Below are 19,804 nucleotides of genomic sequence, written 5' to 3' on the forward strand. Positions count from 1 at the left end.
AGGTAATATCTTGTCACTTGTATACCTGTATAGAATTTCTAGGTAATATCTTGTCACTTGTATACCTGTATAGAATTTCTAGGTAATATCTTGTCACTTGTATACCTGTATAGAATTTCTAGGTAATATCTTGTCACTTGTATACCTGTATAGAATTTCTAGGTAATATCTTGTCACTTGTATACCTGTATAGAATTTCTAGGTAATATCTTGTCACTTGTATACCTGTATAGAATTTCTAGGTAATATCTTGTCACTTGTATACCTGTATAGAATTTCTAGGTAATATCTTGTCACTTGTATACCTGTATAGAATTTCTAGGTAATATCTTGTCACTTGTATACCTGTATAGAATTTCTAGGTAATATCTTGTCACTTGTATACCTGTATAGAATTTCTAGGTAATATCTTGTCACTTGTATACCTGTATAGAATTTCTAGGTAATATCTTGTCACTTGTATACCTGTATAGAATTTCTAGGTAATGTCTTGTCACTTGTATACCTGTATAGAATTTCTAGGTAATATCTTGTCACTTGTATACCTGTATAGAATTTCTAGGTAATATCTTATATACCTATATTCATAAAAAAAATCTTGGCATTCCTGAGAAACAAGTAGGCTAATGATGATACCCAATGTAAAGTACTTGTAATGTTAGAGGTTAAAGGTTAGAGGTTACCAATTGACTTAGATACTCTACCTAAAAGTGGAATTGGATGATCTTGTCATTAATATGTTCATTTCTTTAAATATTATGCTGTTCGAAAAAGGATATTGTTTAAATATGAAGGTATATCTGATAAGATCAATTGTACGATCAAATTTCAGAAAGATGTCCCTTAATCAATGTTAACTCTGCACATTTTGATGAAAGGAAACCTAGAACAAGAGTTAGGCCCATACATTTTCCCCTTTCCAAGCTTAATAAGGATACACAGAAGAAGTACCTATGCAAAGAAGATGCTAAATGAACATGTAGCATCTGTCAATGAAGTTTGTCTGGTTTGATACTTGAGTCTGCAGAGCTGATAAACCAGGGTATGGAAGAAAATTATAAAAATTACGTATCAACATCATAAACTTGCTTACTCAGCAATCTGTTCCTTGAGGAAAAGTGTTTCCGGTAGCCCATCCTACCAATCCCTCCAGGCAATACCCACAAATGCTGCAAATGAGGAATTCTATATGTAAATGAAACCTTTTCGCTGTGATGAATACCTATAGCTAGTCCTATTAGAGCTGGACCAGGGACAGATTTATAGATGAGGCAGAAACTCGGAGTAGAAAGTCTGGTTTACTTAAAGAACATCTGGCAGAGAGAAGACAGGCCAATATTGTCACTTCGGGGTGATTAACTTGTCTAATAATTTCATTGTCTTTGTCTGATGTGTTTCACCAATAAAATAACAGCAATTGTGGAACACTTCTCGTATGTTAAAGTATTACAAACAAATATTCTCACAAAAACATTATAAAAATTGACTAGGCTTGAATTTGAACATTGGAAACTCTAATGCCATTTCCCATTCCACAACAAAAATAGGGGTTTATTTGTCAAGATTGTTTTATCCTGAAATAAAGTCTCTTGATTGGGAGGTGATCTCCTCATTGTACAGGGGTACATCTCCGTTCTATCACCTAGTAAATAGGTGTGTGTGTGCTGATGTACCTCGGTAAGCAGGGGTACATCTCCGTTCTATCGCCTAGTAAATAGGTGTGTGTGTGCTGATGTACCTTGTTAAGCAGGGGTACATCTCCGTTCTATCACCTAGTAAATAGGTGTGTGTGTACTGATGTACCTCGGTAAGCAGGGGTATACATCTCGGTTCTATCACCTAGTAAATAGGTGTGTGTGTGCTGATGTGCCTCGGGAAGCAGGGGTACATCCCCGTTCTAACACCTAGTAAATAGGTGTGTGTGTGTGCTGATGTACCTCGGTAAGCAGGGGTACATCTCCGTTCTATCACCTAGTAAATTGGTGTGTGTGTGCTGATGTACCTCGGTAAGCAGGGGTATACATCTCCGTTCTATCACCTCGTAAATAGGTGTGTGTGTGCTGATGTACCTCGGTAAGCAGGGGTACATCTCCGTTCTATCACCTAGTAAATAGGGGTGTGTGTGCTGATGTGCCTCGGTAAGCAGGGGTATACATCTCCGTTCTATCATCTAGTAAATAGGTGTGTGTGTGCTGATGTGCCTCGGTAAGCAGGGGTACATCTCCGTTCTATCACCTAGTAAATAGGTGTGTGTGTGCTGATGTGCCTCGGTAAGCAGGGGTACATCCCCGTTCTAACACCTAGTAAATAGGTGTGTGTGTACTGATGTACCTCGGTAAGCAGGGGTATACATCTCCGTTCTATCACCTCGTAAATAGGTGTGTGTGTGCTGATGTGCCTCGGGAAGCAGGGGTACATCCCCGTTCTAACACCTAGTAAATAGGTGTGTGTGTGTGCTGATGTACCTCGGTAAGCAGGGGGACATCTCCGTTCTATCACCTAGTAAATAGGTGTGTGTGTACTGATGTACCTCGGTAAGCAGGGGTATACATCTACGTTCTATCACCTAGTAAATAGGTGTGTGTGTGCTGATGTACCTCGGTAAGCAGGGGTACATCTCCTTTTTTTTATGCCTAGTAAATAGGTGTGTTTGTGCTGATATACCTCGGTAAGCAGGGGTACATCTCCGTTCTATCGCCTAGTAAATAGGTGTGTGTGTGCTGATGTGCCTCGGTAAGCAGGGGTACATCTCCTTTTTTTTTATGCCTAGTAAATAGGTGTGGTTGTGCTGATATACCTCGGTAAGCAGGGGTACATCTCCGTTCTATCGCCTAGTAAATAGGTGTGTGTGTGCTGATGTACCTCGGTTAGCAGGGGTACCTCTCCGTTCTATCACCTAGTAAATAGGTGTGTGTGTGCTGATGTACCTCGGTAAGCAGGGGTACATCTCCGTTCTATCGCCTCGTAAATAGGTGTGTGTGTGCTGATGTACCTCATGATATTATTACTGACAGGTATAGGGTGTGATAATATTGCCTTAAACCATTTGTTTCTGGAGACCATTAGGTTTTATTTACTAGTTTTTCTCCCTTGTCTGTGAGCTTGGTATGTATACTCATGCTTGCCAACTTTTGAAATTTTCATGGGGGAGAGAGAATATCAGATTTAAATGCATAGATATAATATGTGTGTGTACAACCTCTGGAAAAAATAACACTTTCAATTGGCATAGTTTGAGCTGTTCTTTCAGGTGAAATCATATCTTTGAAAATAGAAATAGTTAAGCAAGTTCCATGGTTGAAAAGTCTCCCTCCTAAATAGGGAGAGTTGGCAAGTATTTATACTATATCTTAGGTTTGTAACTTCCTATGTTTAAGCACATTACCTTGATAATTAATACAAAACTTTTGAATATTTCAAAATGTACCTATCTTGCACAAAGTATAAGCGCTGCACAATTAACAACATATCCGTGATGAGTCATTTCTGGGAAGATGCAGCATGCGCATTATGCTAATGAGATACATTCTGTGAATAATTCTATGTTTCTGATGCAGTCAGGCACTTCTATTGGCACAAAGAGAAGCTCCTTACCCTTACTACTAATCTCCATTCTATTGATAAATGATAATCGCACATGCTACAGAGCTATCATTACTATACATTGTATGTGGTCATCAAACACTATGTGTTTAATTTCATCCCCAGTGTGAAACTTTCTTAAACAATACAAGAACAGTTCTTGGACTGCTCAAGAAAAAAAGGGCTAGAACTGTTCTTGAACTATTCATGAACAGTTCAATGAAGTTCATGCACGTTAAATGAGACAAATTGTCAAGCACTTACTGTTCTAGAACAGTTCTTGAAATTTTCACCAATCCATTACTGTTTAATAAATGTAGTAGAGTTTATGCATGTGATTAGAATTACAAGATTTTGTTATGTGGATTCAAATTCAACACAAATTTTTAATCCTGATCACTGTATTGCCCTGAAGAATGCTTGTATCAGCACTGTAAGATTTTAATACTTGATGATAAATCCTTAATCTATCAGAACAGTCATAAATTGATTCACAGAAACTTTGAAACAATTACTTCAGCTATATATATATAAGGAACTGCTAAAAAATCTTTTATATTTTTAACTCATGTATGATCTCCCAACAGGAGAGCCTGAATTGCAAGCATTTTGAAAGTACCCTCCAATATTCAGCTATGACAATGTTTACCAAGGCAGGAACTTTTTCACAAGATTTCATGAGATTTGGCTACATTTAGTAATCATGTGATTAGTCAAGGTTATAAACAGCTCATGCACTTGTCTAGTAATCATGTGATTATTCAAGGTTATAAACAGCTCATGCACTTGTCTAGCAATCATGTGATTATTTAAGGTTATAAACAGCTCATGCACTTGTCGGGTTGTCAATGGAATCACAGGAATCCCAACATCAAATGATGGTTTAGTTGTTTTCCAACTTCATAGTCATTATAGTGTATTATACACTCTAGGTAATTAGTATACAGTTAATTCATGCCCTTTCAGGCTATAGTCAAAACTGTTTCCCCGAGGTGTTGGGACCAACCCGGTGAACTATTTCTCAAGGCTGTAGGCCCCGTAGGCCCCGTAGGCCGCGGTAAATGGTTCACCAGGTTGGTCCCAACACCTAGGGAAAACAGTTTGGACTATTTTTGGACAGTTTTGTCCCAACACCAAGGGAAACCGTTTTGACTATTGACTGAAAGGGCATGAATTATATGGACTACATTTGTATTCACATGACAAAATGCAACACAACACATTTTCAACTGTGTTAACGTTAAACCCTGCTCTGATATTTCTTGAAAGCGTTCTCTTTGAGCGTCGGCCATCTTCAGAAACGTCTGCTCGTAAACAAACGACGTCAGTGTTTGCAAAGCGCTTTAATCAAGATCAAATACATGCATGGGCGCGTTCGTTGCTAAAGAAACGTGTGTTAGTTCGAGGGCTTTCCAATTTGACCAATTCATGGCTGTAAATGTAGTCAAACTTGTTTTATTACTTTTCATATAGAAAGTCAGGTAACAATGTTTGTTGTTTAAAGAGGTGCTTCCTTAGAGCAATCATTCACAATGATGCCTCAATTTTTTTTCTTAAGTGCCTCATCAACAGTTTCTTCAGAGCCATGTCAGACTACAAAATCAAAGCATTATATTCTACCAGAATTAGACTTTTGACTTCTATAAGTGATTACTATATTGACACAACTGACCAGGATATCACTGTGAGTACAATTTATATTTATCAAACAGCATCAACATTACAATGCTGTCAGCACTTTATCCTGCTATGGGAGAGCTGCTGGCACTGCGGCCATCATAGAGACCATCGAGCTTGACAAATTTTCCTTGATACCTGATGAAGGACAAGGCACTGGACTTAGTGGACTCATTTTGATTCTAAATAAGTATTTAAAAACTTTCACAGCTAACAGCTGTTCTGAATAATTGTAAGCTAATAGCTGTTCTCAGTCACTCTTAATAAAGAGGGGTTAGCTAACAACTGTTATGAAATACTATTAGCTAATAGCTGTTAAAATTTGTCGGTCCTAGTTTGTTTTTGAAATGTATATTTATTTCTAAAATGTCACCTGCCTTGTGTCGGCTACCACCTGTTTACAGTGTTTAGTTGTGACTCAGTATCTGTCAGAAGTTGTTTTATAAACAATGTATGGCTGAACTCTTACATTTTACTCTGTGTTACATTTTGTATTGCACGAATTGTCCTTGATGATCACATTGAGAAGTGTTTATTATCATAGAGCTGGTGCACATTTCATTGAACATGGAACCTGTAGGGTTGATTAATCATAATCCAGTTATTATATAATCTATTACAGGTTTAAATTTTAAAATATTTTTCAGTTAAAAAAAACAATAGGGTTTAATTTAGACCGGTTTGAGATTCATTTGAAGTGATTCTTTGCAAATTGCAACAGTACATATTATATTTGGCAACATAAGATATTTGAAGAACACACTTACATGGAGGTATTGTTATGCAATGATTGACCTTGGTGTAAAATCTACACAGTCTGGTTTATTTTAGGTGTGTCACGTACATGATCTGTACCAGCTTGTATTACTGTAGCTACAGTTACAAGATGTAGTAATGAATCTACAATTAGTTTCAAAGGGTCCCTTTTCACTGTACTGTTAAAAACTATGGGTCCTGCAATGTTTAATTTTAGTATTTCCAAAAATTCAACAAGTCCAACCAAAAAATGTTGAGTACATGTATAGGACTTGGGATTGACACATAGATTTATCACTGTCAGTACTAGTAGTATTATATATTTCACATGCTCCAGTTTTACCCGATGAAAGTAGGTTTGAAACATGCAAAGAATACAAGCTAGAAGTGATTATATGCTAGACAACCTCATGAGATTACAGCCATGTTTTCTTGTTCATGTTTAGGATTAGCCATACAGAAGAAGTTCAGTTTTAGATGTGTGGGTATTCTTTTAGGTCAATGTTTTCCGTGTATGTAAATATCTCGGATGTTCCACCATCATGTGATCTACTGGCTTTTGATACGGTTTCCTGAGTAGGTTGATATGTGGAACAGATTGGAGGATTACAAACTTTTACTTCGGAGTAAGTTTTCACATGACCTTTTTCAGTTTTATAACATCATTAGATTCCGAGTCGGTGAAACGTTTTGCACCTGAGATATGGGCAAACTTAATTCCCACCTGATGTTTTTCCTGATCTTAAATCTCTCTGACGATAAAAAACAGGCTTTTGATATTGCACTGTTTAAATGTGAATTTAAGTGGTGATCCAAGATGTTTTATATCAGGATATCTTCTTTTTCTTGTATCAAAGAATGTTAATTGAACATTCTACTGTAATTAAAGTATGAACATGATGTGAAATGTATTTTAAGTTTATATTTTGTATGTGATGCAAGGAAATGTGTTGGTGATTTGGACATTTTGGTTCTAATCAATATATAGCTGTAACTGATAATGACAGGATAAGGAAATCTGATTACCTGGTATAATTGGTTAGTGGAAAGCTAATCAGATTTATCCCAGACAGACAATGTTGTTGTACCAGGTTTATGTTTGGGTACGTAGAAAGCTAACCAGACTTATCCCAGACAGACAATGTTATTGTACCAGGTTTATATTTGGGTAAGTAGAAAGCTAACCAGACTTATCCCAGTAAGACAATGTTATTTGCCAGTCTAGCTATTACCACAGCCATACACCAATCCTGTTACAACTGGAAGTGCATGTCACTGTTTCCTTGATTACTGTAGTGCATTCAGAGCAATCGCAACTTTGTAGGATTTTCTTACTTTCATCAACAGTATTGTTATAATATAGGATACAATGTAGTTATAAAATGAAGACACCTTACATCAACAGTATCGTATTAGACACCTCAGAAAGATTCCTTACAGATGTTTGTGAGAGAGGAAAATCCTTACAGATGTGTGTGAGAGAGGAAAGTCCTTATTTTAATACAGATGTGTGTGAGAGAGGAAAATCCTTACAGATGTGTGTGAGAGAGGAAAGTCCTTACAGATGTGTGTGAGAGAGGAAAGTCCTTACAGATGTGTGTGAGAGAGGAAAGTCCTTACAGATGTGTGTGAGAGAGGAAAGTCCTTACAGATGTGTGTGAGAGAGGAAAGTCCTTACAGATGTGTGTGAGAGAGGAAAGTCCTTACAGATGTGTGTGAGAGAGGAAAGTCCTTACAGATGTGTGTGAGAGAGGAAAGTCCTTACAGATGTGTGTGAGAGAGGAAAGTCCTTACAGATGTGTGTGAGAGAGGAAAGTCCTTACAGATGTGTGTGAGAGAGGAAAGTCCTTACAGATGTGTGTGAGAGAGGAAAGTCCTTACAGATGTGTGTGAGAGAGGAAAGTCCTTACAGATGTGTGTGAGAGAGGAAAGTCCTTACAGATGTGTGTGAGAGAGGAAAGTCCTTACAGATGTGTGTGAGAGAGGAAAGTCCTTACAGATGTGTGTGAGAGAGGAAAGTCCTTACAGATGTGTGTGAGAGAGGAAAGTCCTTACAGATGTGTGTGAGAGAGGAAAGTCCTTACAGATGTGTGTGAGAGAGGAAAGTCCTTACAGATGTGTGTGAGAGAGGAAAGTCCTTACAGATGTGTGTGAGAGAGGAAAGTCCTTACAGATGTGTGTGAGAGAGGAAAGTCCTTACAGATGTGTGTGAGAGAGGAAAGTCCTTACAGATGTGTGTGAGAGAGGAAAGTCCTTACAGATGTGTGTGAGAGAGGAAAGTCCTTACAGATGTGTGTGAGAGAGGAAAGTCCTTACAGATGTGTGTGAGAGAGGAAAGTCCTTACAGATGTGTGTGAGAGAGGAAAGTCCTTACAGATGTGTGTGAGAGAGGAAAGTCCTTACAGATGTGTGTGAGAGAGGAAAGTCCTTACAGATGTGTGTGAGAGAGGAAAGTCCTTACAGATGTGTGTGAGAGAGGAAAGTCCTTACAGATGTGTGTGAGAGAGGAAAGTCCTTACAGATGTGTGTGAGAGAGGAAAGTCCTTACAGATGTGTGTGAGAGAGGAAAGTCCTTACAGATGTGTGTGAGAGAGGAAAGTCCTTACAGATGTGTGTGAGAGAGGAAAGTCCTTACAGATGTGTGTGAGAGAGGAAAGTCCTTACAGATGTGTGTGAGAGAGGAAAGTCCTTACAGATGTGTGTGAGAGAGGAAAGTCCTTACAGATGTGTGTGAGAGAGGAAAGTCCTTACAGATGTGTGTGAGAGAGGAAAGTCCTTACAGATGTGTGTGAGAGAGGAAAGTCCTTACAGATGTGTGTGAGAGAGGAAAGTCCTTACAGATGTGTGTGAGAGAGGAAAGTCCTTACAGATGTGTGTGAGAGAGGAAAGTCCTTACAGATGTGTGTGAGAGAGGAAAGTCCTTATTTTAATACAGATGTGTGTGAGAGAGGAAAGTCCTTACAGATGTGTGTGAGAGAGGAAAGTCCTTACAGATGTGTGTGAGAGAGGAAAATCCTTACAGATGTGTGTGAGAGAGGAAAATCCTTACAGATGTGTGTAATATTACGTTTACATTATGTTCCCGGCAGCCACGGCAGTCCCGTTTGACCGAAACATAGTGCGCCGTGGGATTTTGACATTTTTTTCTCTGAATTCAAGTCTTGGCAAGTTTTCCCACGGTCTGTCACGGTACCCGTGACAGGCCGTGGGGGGAAAGGGGCTGCTGAGTCCCAGAGGCTCCAAGGCGCACTACGATTCGCCACGCGGTCTACCACGAATGCCAGTACGTTCCCTCTAGGCCCGTCATGTTCTGATGTGGTCCCTCACGTTTCTCTCGTTCTGATGAAGGTCCGACATGTTTTTCACATTCTGTCGAGGCTTTCCACGGATGAAACGTGGACACCGGGCAGCTTTGGAGCTTTGTGACCAAGAAGGCCTCCCAAGCTAAAGCAATCATTATATCCTGAGACGAATCGACGAGACAACATCATGAATTCCCAAGATGAAAAAGATTTTGTGTACGAAACGTAGTGCGCCGTGGGATTTTGGCTTTCATGTACTCCCTCCCAGACCGCGCGTACACGCGCGCTGTGTCAGACCGTAGTAGAACGCAACGCGCTGGGCCCGCAAACCGTCACACACCGGGACGCGCCGGATTGAACGCGACGAAACAGCTACCATACACTATAGCTTGCCGTGAGAACCGTGACAAAACGGCGCAAAACGGGACAAAACACGCAGCAACCGTGAACCAACCGTGACAGAACGCGCACTAAACGCGATAGAACTTGACAAAACTTGAAAAGACTGTGAGATGCCGGGAAATACACATGCTTCCCTTCCCACTACGGACCGCCTCCAAGTTATATTATGGCCTATTACGTGCTGTCACGTTTTGTTGCGTTCACCCGGTTTTACTAGGGTCTACTAGGTTTCTCATCCGCACCATGACTGCCGTGGCAAATGTTTTGACATTTACAAAATCTAGCCCGGCAACCGCGGCAATCACGGCCTGTCACGTTGGCCCATCCAGTCCCCCCGCGTTATCTCACGTCCATCCCGCTTTGTCCACGTTGGCCTGAAACGTGATTGCCGTGGCTACCGGGAACATAATATAAATGTAGCATAAGAGAAGAATCAGAAATTGTCAAAAAAAAAACAGTGTATGCTTTTGAGTTGAAGAAATTTATCTTAGTGTGTAGGTTAGGGGGTATACTTGTGTGGGTTTTGGGCAAATCATCTTAATTAAAGAGTGTGTATTGGGTATTAGGGAGAGGGAGGTCATCTTGGTGTGTTGGGGGGAGGAGGCAAATCGTAGTGTGTAGGTGGAGAAAAATCATCTGTTGGTGTTGGTGTGGAGGGGGAGAGGGAACAAATCGGTTTCTTGTGTGGGTTGAGTGATAGGGAGGGGGACAACTAATCTTAGATACTTGTCTTTCTTTCCTTGTTGCATGATGATGAAGCATTTGTGAAATAGCTTTCCTGTGTTGGAACTTCATCCCTGTAAGGCTGAATTAGCAAGACCGATGAAATGTTGGCAACAGCTGCAGCTTACTATGGTCTAAAATAGCACACTGTTATGACTGATTCCTTACTTACAATAAGCAAAATGTCATTTATCTTTATTGTTTTCATGAATTGTTTTTCATGTTATTGATAAATTCCAAGGGTCACTTTAAAAGTCAGGTTTGTAGGGCACTGACAATTAAAGTCAAGGTCATCTGGTAGAAATGGCATTTTACTGCCTAATAAGTTGCTGAATCAAAAATTAGTCGGTGATGAGGATGAAATATGAACAAATTCTGACTGCTCAATTTTAGTTAATGGCAGAAATGACATTATTTCAAATTAATTTAATAACCTGTTGTCTTTAGTTTGTTAGCTTATCTTTATGGCACGCGTTAAAGTGTTTAAATTTGCTTCTATGGAGCCTAACCTCCTAACTACTGCTTTCTTCCATCTGGGGCATTGGAGGTGGTGACTAATGCATAGGTTTATTTCATGTTTCATATTTTTGGGGAAATTAACAGTTTATGGCAATCAAACTTCATACAGGTATATTATCACTAGGCTGCATTGTTAGGGTTCCCAGATGGTGCTAGGGTGGTCAGATGGTGCTAGGGTGGTCAGATGGTGCTAGGGTGGTCAGATGGTGCTAGGGTGGTCAGATGGTGCTAGGGTGGTCAGATGGTGCTAGGGTGGTCAGATGGTGCTAGGGTGGTCAGATGGTGCTAGGGTGGTCAGATGGTGCTAGGGTGGTCAGATGGTGCTAGGGTGGTCAGATGGTGCTAGGGTGGTCAGATGGTGCTAGGGTGGTCAGATGGTGCTAGGGTGGTCAGATGGTGCTATGGATAGCAAACTCGCTAAGGTTTGATACTCCAATCAGATGTGAAAAGAAATTAGTGGGTTTTTTCAGGTTCTCTTGTTTCCTCCAACATTAAGACCCCTGCACTTTACCGTCTTGGCCAGCCATGATTGATTAACATAAGTTGTTATAAATTATTTAATAATTGTTATAAAACAAATCAAGCTAGTTTCTTAGACTGTGTACTTTTGAACCTTTAGCTGTGGAGAGAGAGAATCGGTTGGGGAAAAATAAAAACTTACAAGGGGAGGGAAGAAAATAGGAAAAGAAATAGCTGGGTAGCTAGGAAGGTAGAGAAGCTTGGAATGATAGCTAGGGTGGAGAGAAGCTGGGGAGGGGTCTCCCTTCCTCCAACCTGAGCTGTTCCAGCCTTCGAACCTTTCAAAATGATGAAGTGTTTTGGGCGTTTTCATTAATACAACGGGATACTTTGACAAGTATTGTAACTGATCTGAAGCAAAACTGAAGGCTATTCTGGGATCTCATGGTGAATTATATACCAACACATGGCTGTGAAACTTTAAAAGTAAACTTAATAATTATGATTTACTGTTTCCCTGTCATTTAAATGTTGGCAGAAACTTAAGGAACTCCTATCTTTAAATCTCTTAATGTAACTGTTGTTCTCATCAGAAGGAAGGAAAAGGGATCTGAAGTTAAACGGTTTATGAGAAGACATATTGTTTACCGCTAACAACTTTTGAAAAACAGCATGGATTATTGGTGGTTAGATCAGAACCTGCTCGACAAAACTGTCACCGAGAACCTGTATAAATCAGAACCCATACCAAAACATTTTATACCACGTGTTCCAATTCTCAAATCGGTGATAGATTATATTGTACTTCACATTATTTCTTAATTCCATCTGAATAATTGATCCCAGTAAAAGGTCCATGTACCGATCTCACAAAGTGTATGGATTAGGGTTATATAATCTTGAAATCTGTTTGGGTTTAGAAAAATGCTTTCATGTGATGGATGAAAAATATTGATTGCATAAATATCAGATAGAAGCCCCTTTGTGTCGTGTTATTTGATGTTAAGCGTTTTTAGCTGATTTGCTAAGCTGAAGTGTTGATTTGTTGGCAAGACAACAATCACAGTTGTAAGGCCGTTTTATGTATGTAATGTCGTATACCTATAATGGAGTTGTAAGGGGTTTTATGTATGTTATGTTGTATACCTATAATGGAGTTGTAAGGGGTTTTATGTATGTTATGTTGTATACCTATAATGGAGTTGTAAGGGGTTTTATGTATGTAATGTTGTATACCTATAATGGAGTTGTAAGGGGTTTTATGTATGTAATGTTGTATACCTATAATGGAGTTGTAAGGGGTTTTATGTATGTTATGTTGTATACCTATAATGGAGTTGTAAGGGGTTTTATGTATGTAATGTTGTATACCTATAATGGAGTTGTAAGGGGTTTTATGTATGTTATGTTGTATACCTATAATGGAGTTGTAAGGGGTTTTATGTATGTTATGTTGTATACCTATAATGGAGTTGTAAGGGGTTTTATGTATGTAATGTTGTATACCTATAATGGAGTTGTAAGGGGTTTTATGTATGTTATGTTGTATACCTATAATGGAGTTGTAAGGGGTTTTATGTATGTAATGTTGTATACCTATAATGGAGTTGTAAGGGGTTTTATGTATGTTATGTTGTATACCTATAATGGAGTTGTAAGGGGTTTTATGTATGTAATGTTGTATACCTATAATGGAGTTGTAAGGGGTTTTATGTATGTAATGTTGTATACCTATAATGGAGTTGTAAGGGGTTTTATGTATGTTATGTTGTATACCTATAATGGAGTTGTAAGGGGTTTTATGTATGTAATGTTGTATACCTATAATGGAGTTGTAAGGGGTTTTATGTATGTTATGTTGTATACCTATAATGGAGTTGTAAGGGGTTTTATGTATGTAATGTTGTATACCTATAATGGAGTTGTAAGGGGTTTTATGTATGTTATGTTGTATACCTATAATGGAGTTGTAAGGGGTTTTATGTATGTAATGTTGTATACCTATAATGGAGTTGTAAGGGGTTTTATGTATGTTATGTTGTATACCTATAATGGAGTTGTAAGGGGTTTTATGTATGTAATGTTGTATACCTATAATGGAGTTGTAAGGGGTTTTATGTATGTTATGTTGTATACCTATAATGGAGTTGTAAGGGGTTTTATGTATGTAATGTTGTATACCTATAATGGAGTTGTAAGGGGTTTTATGTATGTTATGTTGTATACCTATAATGGAGTTGTAAGGGGTTTTATGTATGTAATGTTGTATACCTATAATGGAGTTGTAAGGGGTTTTATGTATGTAATGTTGTATACCTATAATGGAGTTGTAAGGGGTTTTATGTATGTAATGTTGTATACCTATAATGGAGTTGTAAGGGGTTTTATGTATGTAATGTTGTATACCTATAATGGAGTTGTAAGGGGTTTTATGTATGTAATGTTGTATACCTATAATGGAGTTGTAAGGGGTTTTATGTATGTAATGTTGTATACCTATAATGGAGTTGTAAGGGGTTTTATGTATGTAATGTTGTATACCTATAATGGAGTTGTAAGGGGTTTTATGTATGTAATGTTGTATACCTATAATGGAGTTGTAAGGGGTTTTATGTATGTAATGTTGTATACCTATAATGGAGTTGTATGGAGAATCAATGTTTTAAAAACCATAGAAAAGTGCAATCCATGTCATTGTAGGGATGCGCCCTAACAGGATGGAAACCTTTTAACCACAGAGTTTTTAACTTGTGATGTACCGTAGGTTTGGTGTGTCTTATCAATGTACATCATCCTATAGTTGTCTTGTGATTCCCAGATGTACCGTAGGTTTGGTGTGTCTTATCAATTTACATCCTCCTATAGTTGTCTTGTGATTCCCAGATGTACCGTAGGTTTGGTGTGTCTTATCAATGTACATCATCCTATAGTTGTCTTGTGATTCCCAGATGTACCAATGTTTCCCAAAATGCTGGGAAGTAATTTCTACAATGAGGTACACACTGAATGACTGCTGTGTTTCACATTTATCTAACTCGAACTAGTCTATTTCAATCTTTGAAAAAGAGCAGGAGATTTGAAAAATTCTGTCATAAATGGAGTAGCAAAAGGGTGCCCATCTTTAAACTGCCATGTTTAATCGCCTGGTTGATGAACACTTTTGTATACCTTTCAACCTCTGAGTCCCAAATCATATCCAAACGTCAAAAGCACAAGGTCAAAGGTCACTAATTAGCTTGTTTATTTATGAATCTTGTACTAAAGTATATCATTACGTAATAAATCATAAAAAGTTTTAACTTTTTAAGCTGGAAATATACGAAACTGTAGTGTTATACAGTATTATGTAAATACAGCCTTTTTAATAAACTGCTTTCGTATGTTACAGACACAGACATCCCGCAGTGGGAGAGGGAGTTACAACAGGAACTACAGGAGTATGAGATGGTTAATGATGGGACAGAGCTGGACGAGGATGACGGGGATATAGAGAATGAAATACTACAACAGATTGAACAGGAAAGCAAGACTATGTAATAGCTGTGATATGTACAAACACAACACTTCCAACGTCGTGATCAGCTCACAAATTATCATTCACAACAGAGATTTCTTTTGGAATTCTTCTTAAATTTGGTTGAAGGAGGAAAAGGTTGATGACATTTTTCTTTGAACATATCTTCGATTATATGGATGAACTAAATAATGAAGCAATGTTGGAACCCCACTCCCCCTAGTACATCACTCCTGTAACTTGTACAGTACACTTCCTTATGGCTGTTACATGTTATTCTGTTTAGAAATCAACAGCAAATGTCAAGTTAGGTCAGTTTATGTAACATTTATAAATGTTTATATAATATATATATGTTTATAACTAATATAAATAGGTCAATTGAAGTATAGTCATGTGACATGGACATTAAACAAAGAACAACAATTATAGCAGTCTGTTTAGTAAAATGGCTTACCATATTTGTGCTTCTTGATTATAAAACATAATCACAATTTTTCTGATAAATTAAACCTTATGGAAGGAATGGGACCTGTTACCTGTACTCGACAGAAAATAATTTACATGTCTTGCTGTCATCAGTAAAGCGTACTAAACACTCTGATTCTGCTGTAGGTAATAATAGGCAATAATGACCCTCCATTCTATAGCCTCTTCCCTTACCCTTTACTGCCAAAAAATGTGTGGCTTTTCCTTAAACATTCCCCCCCCCCCCAAAAAAAAACTCTTAAAATTTAAAACCTCTGAACAAATGGTGGCAGTGTAACAAGTATATACTTTATTACAATAGATCCTTTAGAGACAGGTGTGCTGTGGGGTAACTATGACAACATAACTGTAGGACACGCGGGGACGGAGCTTGTCAGTCAGATACGATCTTTCAAATTCTTCATCTGTTCTTTTTCCAAATTCATTGTATAACAAGCTTGTATTGACAACTTGACATTCTGTTTTGTTCAAAGTTTGTTTGCATAGAAATAGCATGCATACTTTACGTTTCGGTTATTGCACTTGCCTAGTGTCATCTTTTTCCGGCTCACAAGAAGTATTTGTATACATAATTTTCTTGATGCATTATTACTGTTAGAATTGAAATATGTGTTTGGCAAAGTGTAACTTTAATGTAAGTAAAGTTTCTCAACATTGTGAATAAGTGACAGTTGAATTGGTTATCATATTTTTCTCATTGTCAATAAGTTATAACAAACCTATCTTTTGTAATTTTTCAAAAATTAACTAGCAACAATGTAGTGTGTTAATGAAGTGATTGTCCTTTTCAGCACAAATAAATGTAATTTTATTGTTTTCAATTATGAATATTAAGTAAAAATCCTAGGTTATAAAGAGGACGGCGGGAAAAACTATTTCATTTAACATAGTCACTTGTGTCTGAAGGTCACTTAGTGGTGGTCAGTGAGACATTGTAGGTCACTCAGTGGTGGTCAGTGAGACAGCCATGGTCACTCAGTGGTGGTCAGTGAGACAGCCATAGTCAATCAGTGGTGGTCAGTGAGACAGCCTTGGTCACTCAGTGGTGGTCAGTGAGACAGCCATGGTCAATGGTGATGGATAAAAGCATTGAAGGTGGTTTTGTAAACATTTGTTTCATTGATCACTTATCAGTGATGAAACACCTAGTTATGGAGGAATACGGTACATATTGTTCCTCCACTGTCTGTTAGTATACATCTCTATCACACATTGTATTGTTCCTCCACTGGCTGGTAGTATACATCTCTATCACACATTGTATTGTTAATTGTATATGATCACTTATCAGTGATGAAACACCTAGTTATGGAGGAATACGGTACATATTGTTCCTCCACTGTCTGTTAGTATACATCTCTATCACACATTGGATTGTTCCTCCACTGGCTGTTAGTATACATCTCTATCACACCTTGTATTGTTCCTCCACTGTCTGTTAGTATACATCTCTATCACACCTTGTATTGTTCCTCCACTGTCTGTTAGTATACATCTCTATCACACATTGGATTGTTCCTCCACTGGCTGTTAGTATACATCTCTATCACACATTGTATTGTTCCTCCACTGTATGTTAGTATACATCTCTATCACACATTGTATTGTTCCTCCACTGTCTGTTAGTATACATCTCTATCACACCTTGTATTGTTCCTCCACTGTCTGTTAGTATACATCTCTATCACACATTGGATTGTTCCTCCACTGGCTGTTAGTATACATCTCTATCACACCTTGTATTGTTCCTCCACTGTCTGTTAGTATACATCTCTATCACACATTGGATTGTTCCTCCACTGGCTGTTAGTATACATCTCTATCACACATTGTATTGTTAATTGTATATGATCACTTATCAGTGATGAAACACCTAGTTATGGAGGAATACGGTACATATTGTTCCTCCACTGTCTGTTAGTATACATCTCTATCACACCTTGTATTGTTCCTCCACTGTCTGTTAGTATACATCTCTATCACACCTTGTATTGTTCCTCCACTGTCTGTTAGTATACATCTCTATCACACCTTGTATTGTTCCTCCACTGTCTGTTAGTATACATCTCTATCACACATTGTATTGTTAATTGTATATGATCACTTATCAGTGATGAAACACCTAGTTATGGAGGAATACGGTACATATTGTTCCTCCACTGTCTGTTAGTATACATCTCTATCACACATTGGATTGTTCCTCCACTGGCTGTTAGTATACATCTCTATCACACATTGTATTGTTAATTGTATATACTTTAAAAAAAATTGTGACCTTGTCAAAAGAAAAAATAGACCTTGAAATTCTTTCAAAAACATGTTAACAATTTCTGAATTCATAACATCAAAGTTCTAAATTATACATGGTATTGATTATTTGATTGGTTGCTTCTGAAATACATTCTTGATGACAATGATTGTCAAAAAAGATATGCATAATGATGAGATTGATGTATCTGATAGTCATTATCACTAGAATGTTTGGTAAACAATGTCAGTGTTCGTTTTGGAGACGAACCAGAAAGTTTGTTATTCTTCCCTATTGACTTTCTGAGTATATCTAGGGATGTAGGTCAAGGTAAGACACTCCTGTATAAACAATATATACTGATCAAATGTTGTTTTCTTCCAGGGAAATTATACTGGAACACATACTGACATTGATAAGCCTAGTACTTGTTTCTATATATAATCAGTGCAGGTACAGAGTAGGGGAATCATGACTAGATGTCACTCCCTTCTCTCATGGAGTTAAACAGATTATAAAATACGTCAAATTTTTATATCAACTCAAAAAAGCTTAAACAGCTAGAATTTCACAAAAATCAATCGAATGTTACAGATGGTGGATGCAAGCATCATCACCTTACCTAAAAACAGTTTCTTAACCATCAGATTAATTAATATCAGCAGTTTTCGTTCCTTGTTTCTCCTTCGATGCGAAATTGATGAACCACTAGAAAAATATTTTCTGCCACACTTTACAGATGCATTCCCACTTTTGCTAGGAAAAAGAGAGACCTGTCTTTACCTTCGTAGGGAAAGACAGCTGAAACACACTGTTATTCTGAAAAGGTAGCCATTGTGTTATCACTTACTGCTGTGTGACAAGGGTAACGTCACCAATTTTGTCACATATTTCAGCACCATTAATAATGAAATGGTGCCTTGGGTTCACCATTACAAGTTAGGTTTACATTTTGAAAGTGAAAAATCATTACTCCTGTATGATACAAATTTAGAAATCTCAACCTTCTGGATAAGGTTTTTGTAGTTCAGCACTGGGCAAAGCCTAGTGCTAAACCTGAAATATCTGACGGTTAGGTTGAGATTTTTCTGTCTGCAGCTCCCAAGCCCCTAAACCCCACACGATGACTTTACTGAGGTGTATTTGAGATACAGTGTACCTGCGTTGTAGGTACAATTTAATGTTGTTACAACGTTCCTGGGCGGTATTTCCTAAATTTGCTTTGCACAAAGTGTTATCCAGATTACTGACATTTTAAGGATATCTTGGAAAAATGTTTGTTGTAGATAATTTGTCATGTTCTAAGGTCACGACTTAAGGAAATTAATGTATATAAAATTTGTATATAATTATGTAGATCTACTGTCATGAATATTTAATTACATGTAACGGTATGTATGTATGTTTATAATGATGTAATATACCACGTGGGAACAACTGTGCTCAGAGCTCAGATGTTGTTAAAACCTAGAAAACCTGCTCATAACTCGGCTAAAGTCTGGTCGCCTTTCCTTGATGTTTGACGGTATTATCCTGGTAACATTATGCAATATGGATTTAGAAGTTAAAAAAACATTCCAATTTTATGAAAACCTTTCTTTTAAGTTTAACATACTTACCTGATTAGTTGGTTATAATTAGAGCACCTGCCAAATAAAAGATCAGTAATAAGTAATAATTTCAAGCAGACTTTGATTTAAGTTTTTAGTTTATGCATTTATTGTGGGGACAGAAGTGGTGAGATGGTTTCTGTGTGTTTGGTTTTGTTTAGGTAATGGTGTCAGACAGCTACGCTAGATTGTTGGTGTACTGATGTTTATACAAATTTACTTGTCTACCAGTTTGTGGAAGAAGCATTTATCTGGTGTTGGAATTAAAGTTTGGTAAAATGTTGTTACCACAGTTCTACAGCCGATACCAAGTTTAGAAGGACATAAACTGTGAAGTCACTGTGTACAGTGGAACCTTGTGGATCGGGGCAGTTAGGTTACTAAACAAAATTTTAAATAACTTTTTGTAATTGATGCAACAAGAATTTAGAAACGTTTGATAAGTAATTCCAATTCTAAGTAGAAATTGGGTTAAATAAACCACACAATTCTATAAGGTTCCACTGTACATAGGTCTTGAAAA

General features: G+C 37.7%; 1 protein-coding gene across 4 annotated transcripts in view; it reads left to right on the forward strand.

Moving 5' to 3' along the window:
* LOC110454315 (synapse-associated protein 1-like) overlaps positions 1-15,480 on the forward strand; it is an 89,681-nt gene extending 74,201 nt beyond the window's left edge. For 2 of the 4 annotated variants that reach the window (XM_021503758.1, XM_021503759.1), the window contains one exon: positions 14,809-15,480. In XM_021503758.1, the coding sequence (XP_021359433.1) occupies positions 14,809-14,957 (149 nt within the window). In that variant the 3' untranslated portion in view covers positions 14,958-15,480. The remainder of the gene's footprint in view (positions 1-14,808) is intronic. The other 2 variants (XM_021503761.1, XM_021503760.1) reach the window with 2 other exon arrangements.
* The last annotated feature ends 4,324 nt before the right edge of the window (positions 15,481-19,804 follow it).

Source organism: Mizuhopecten yessoensis, unplaced genomic scaffold (genome assembly GCF_002113885.1).
Source record: "Mizuhopecten yessoensis strain PY_sf001 unplaced genomic scaffold, ASM211388v2 scaffold7763, whole genome shotgun sequence".
Classification (NCBI taxonomy): Eukaryota; Metazoa; Mollusca; class Bivalvia; order Pectinida; family Pectinidae; genus Mizuhopecten; species Mizuhopecten yessoensis.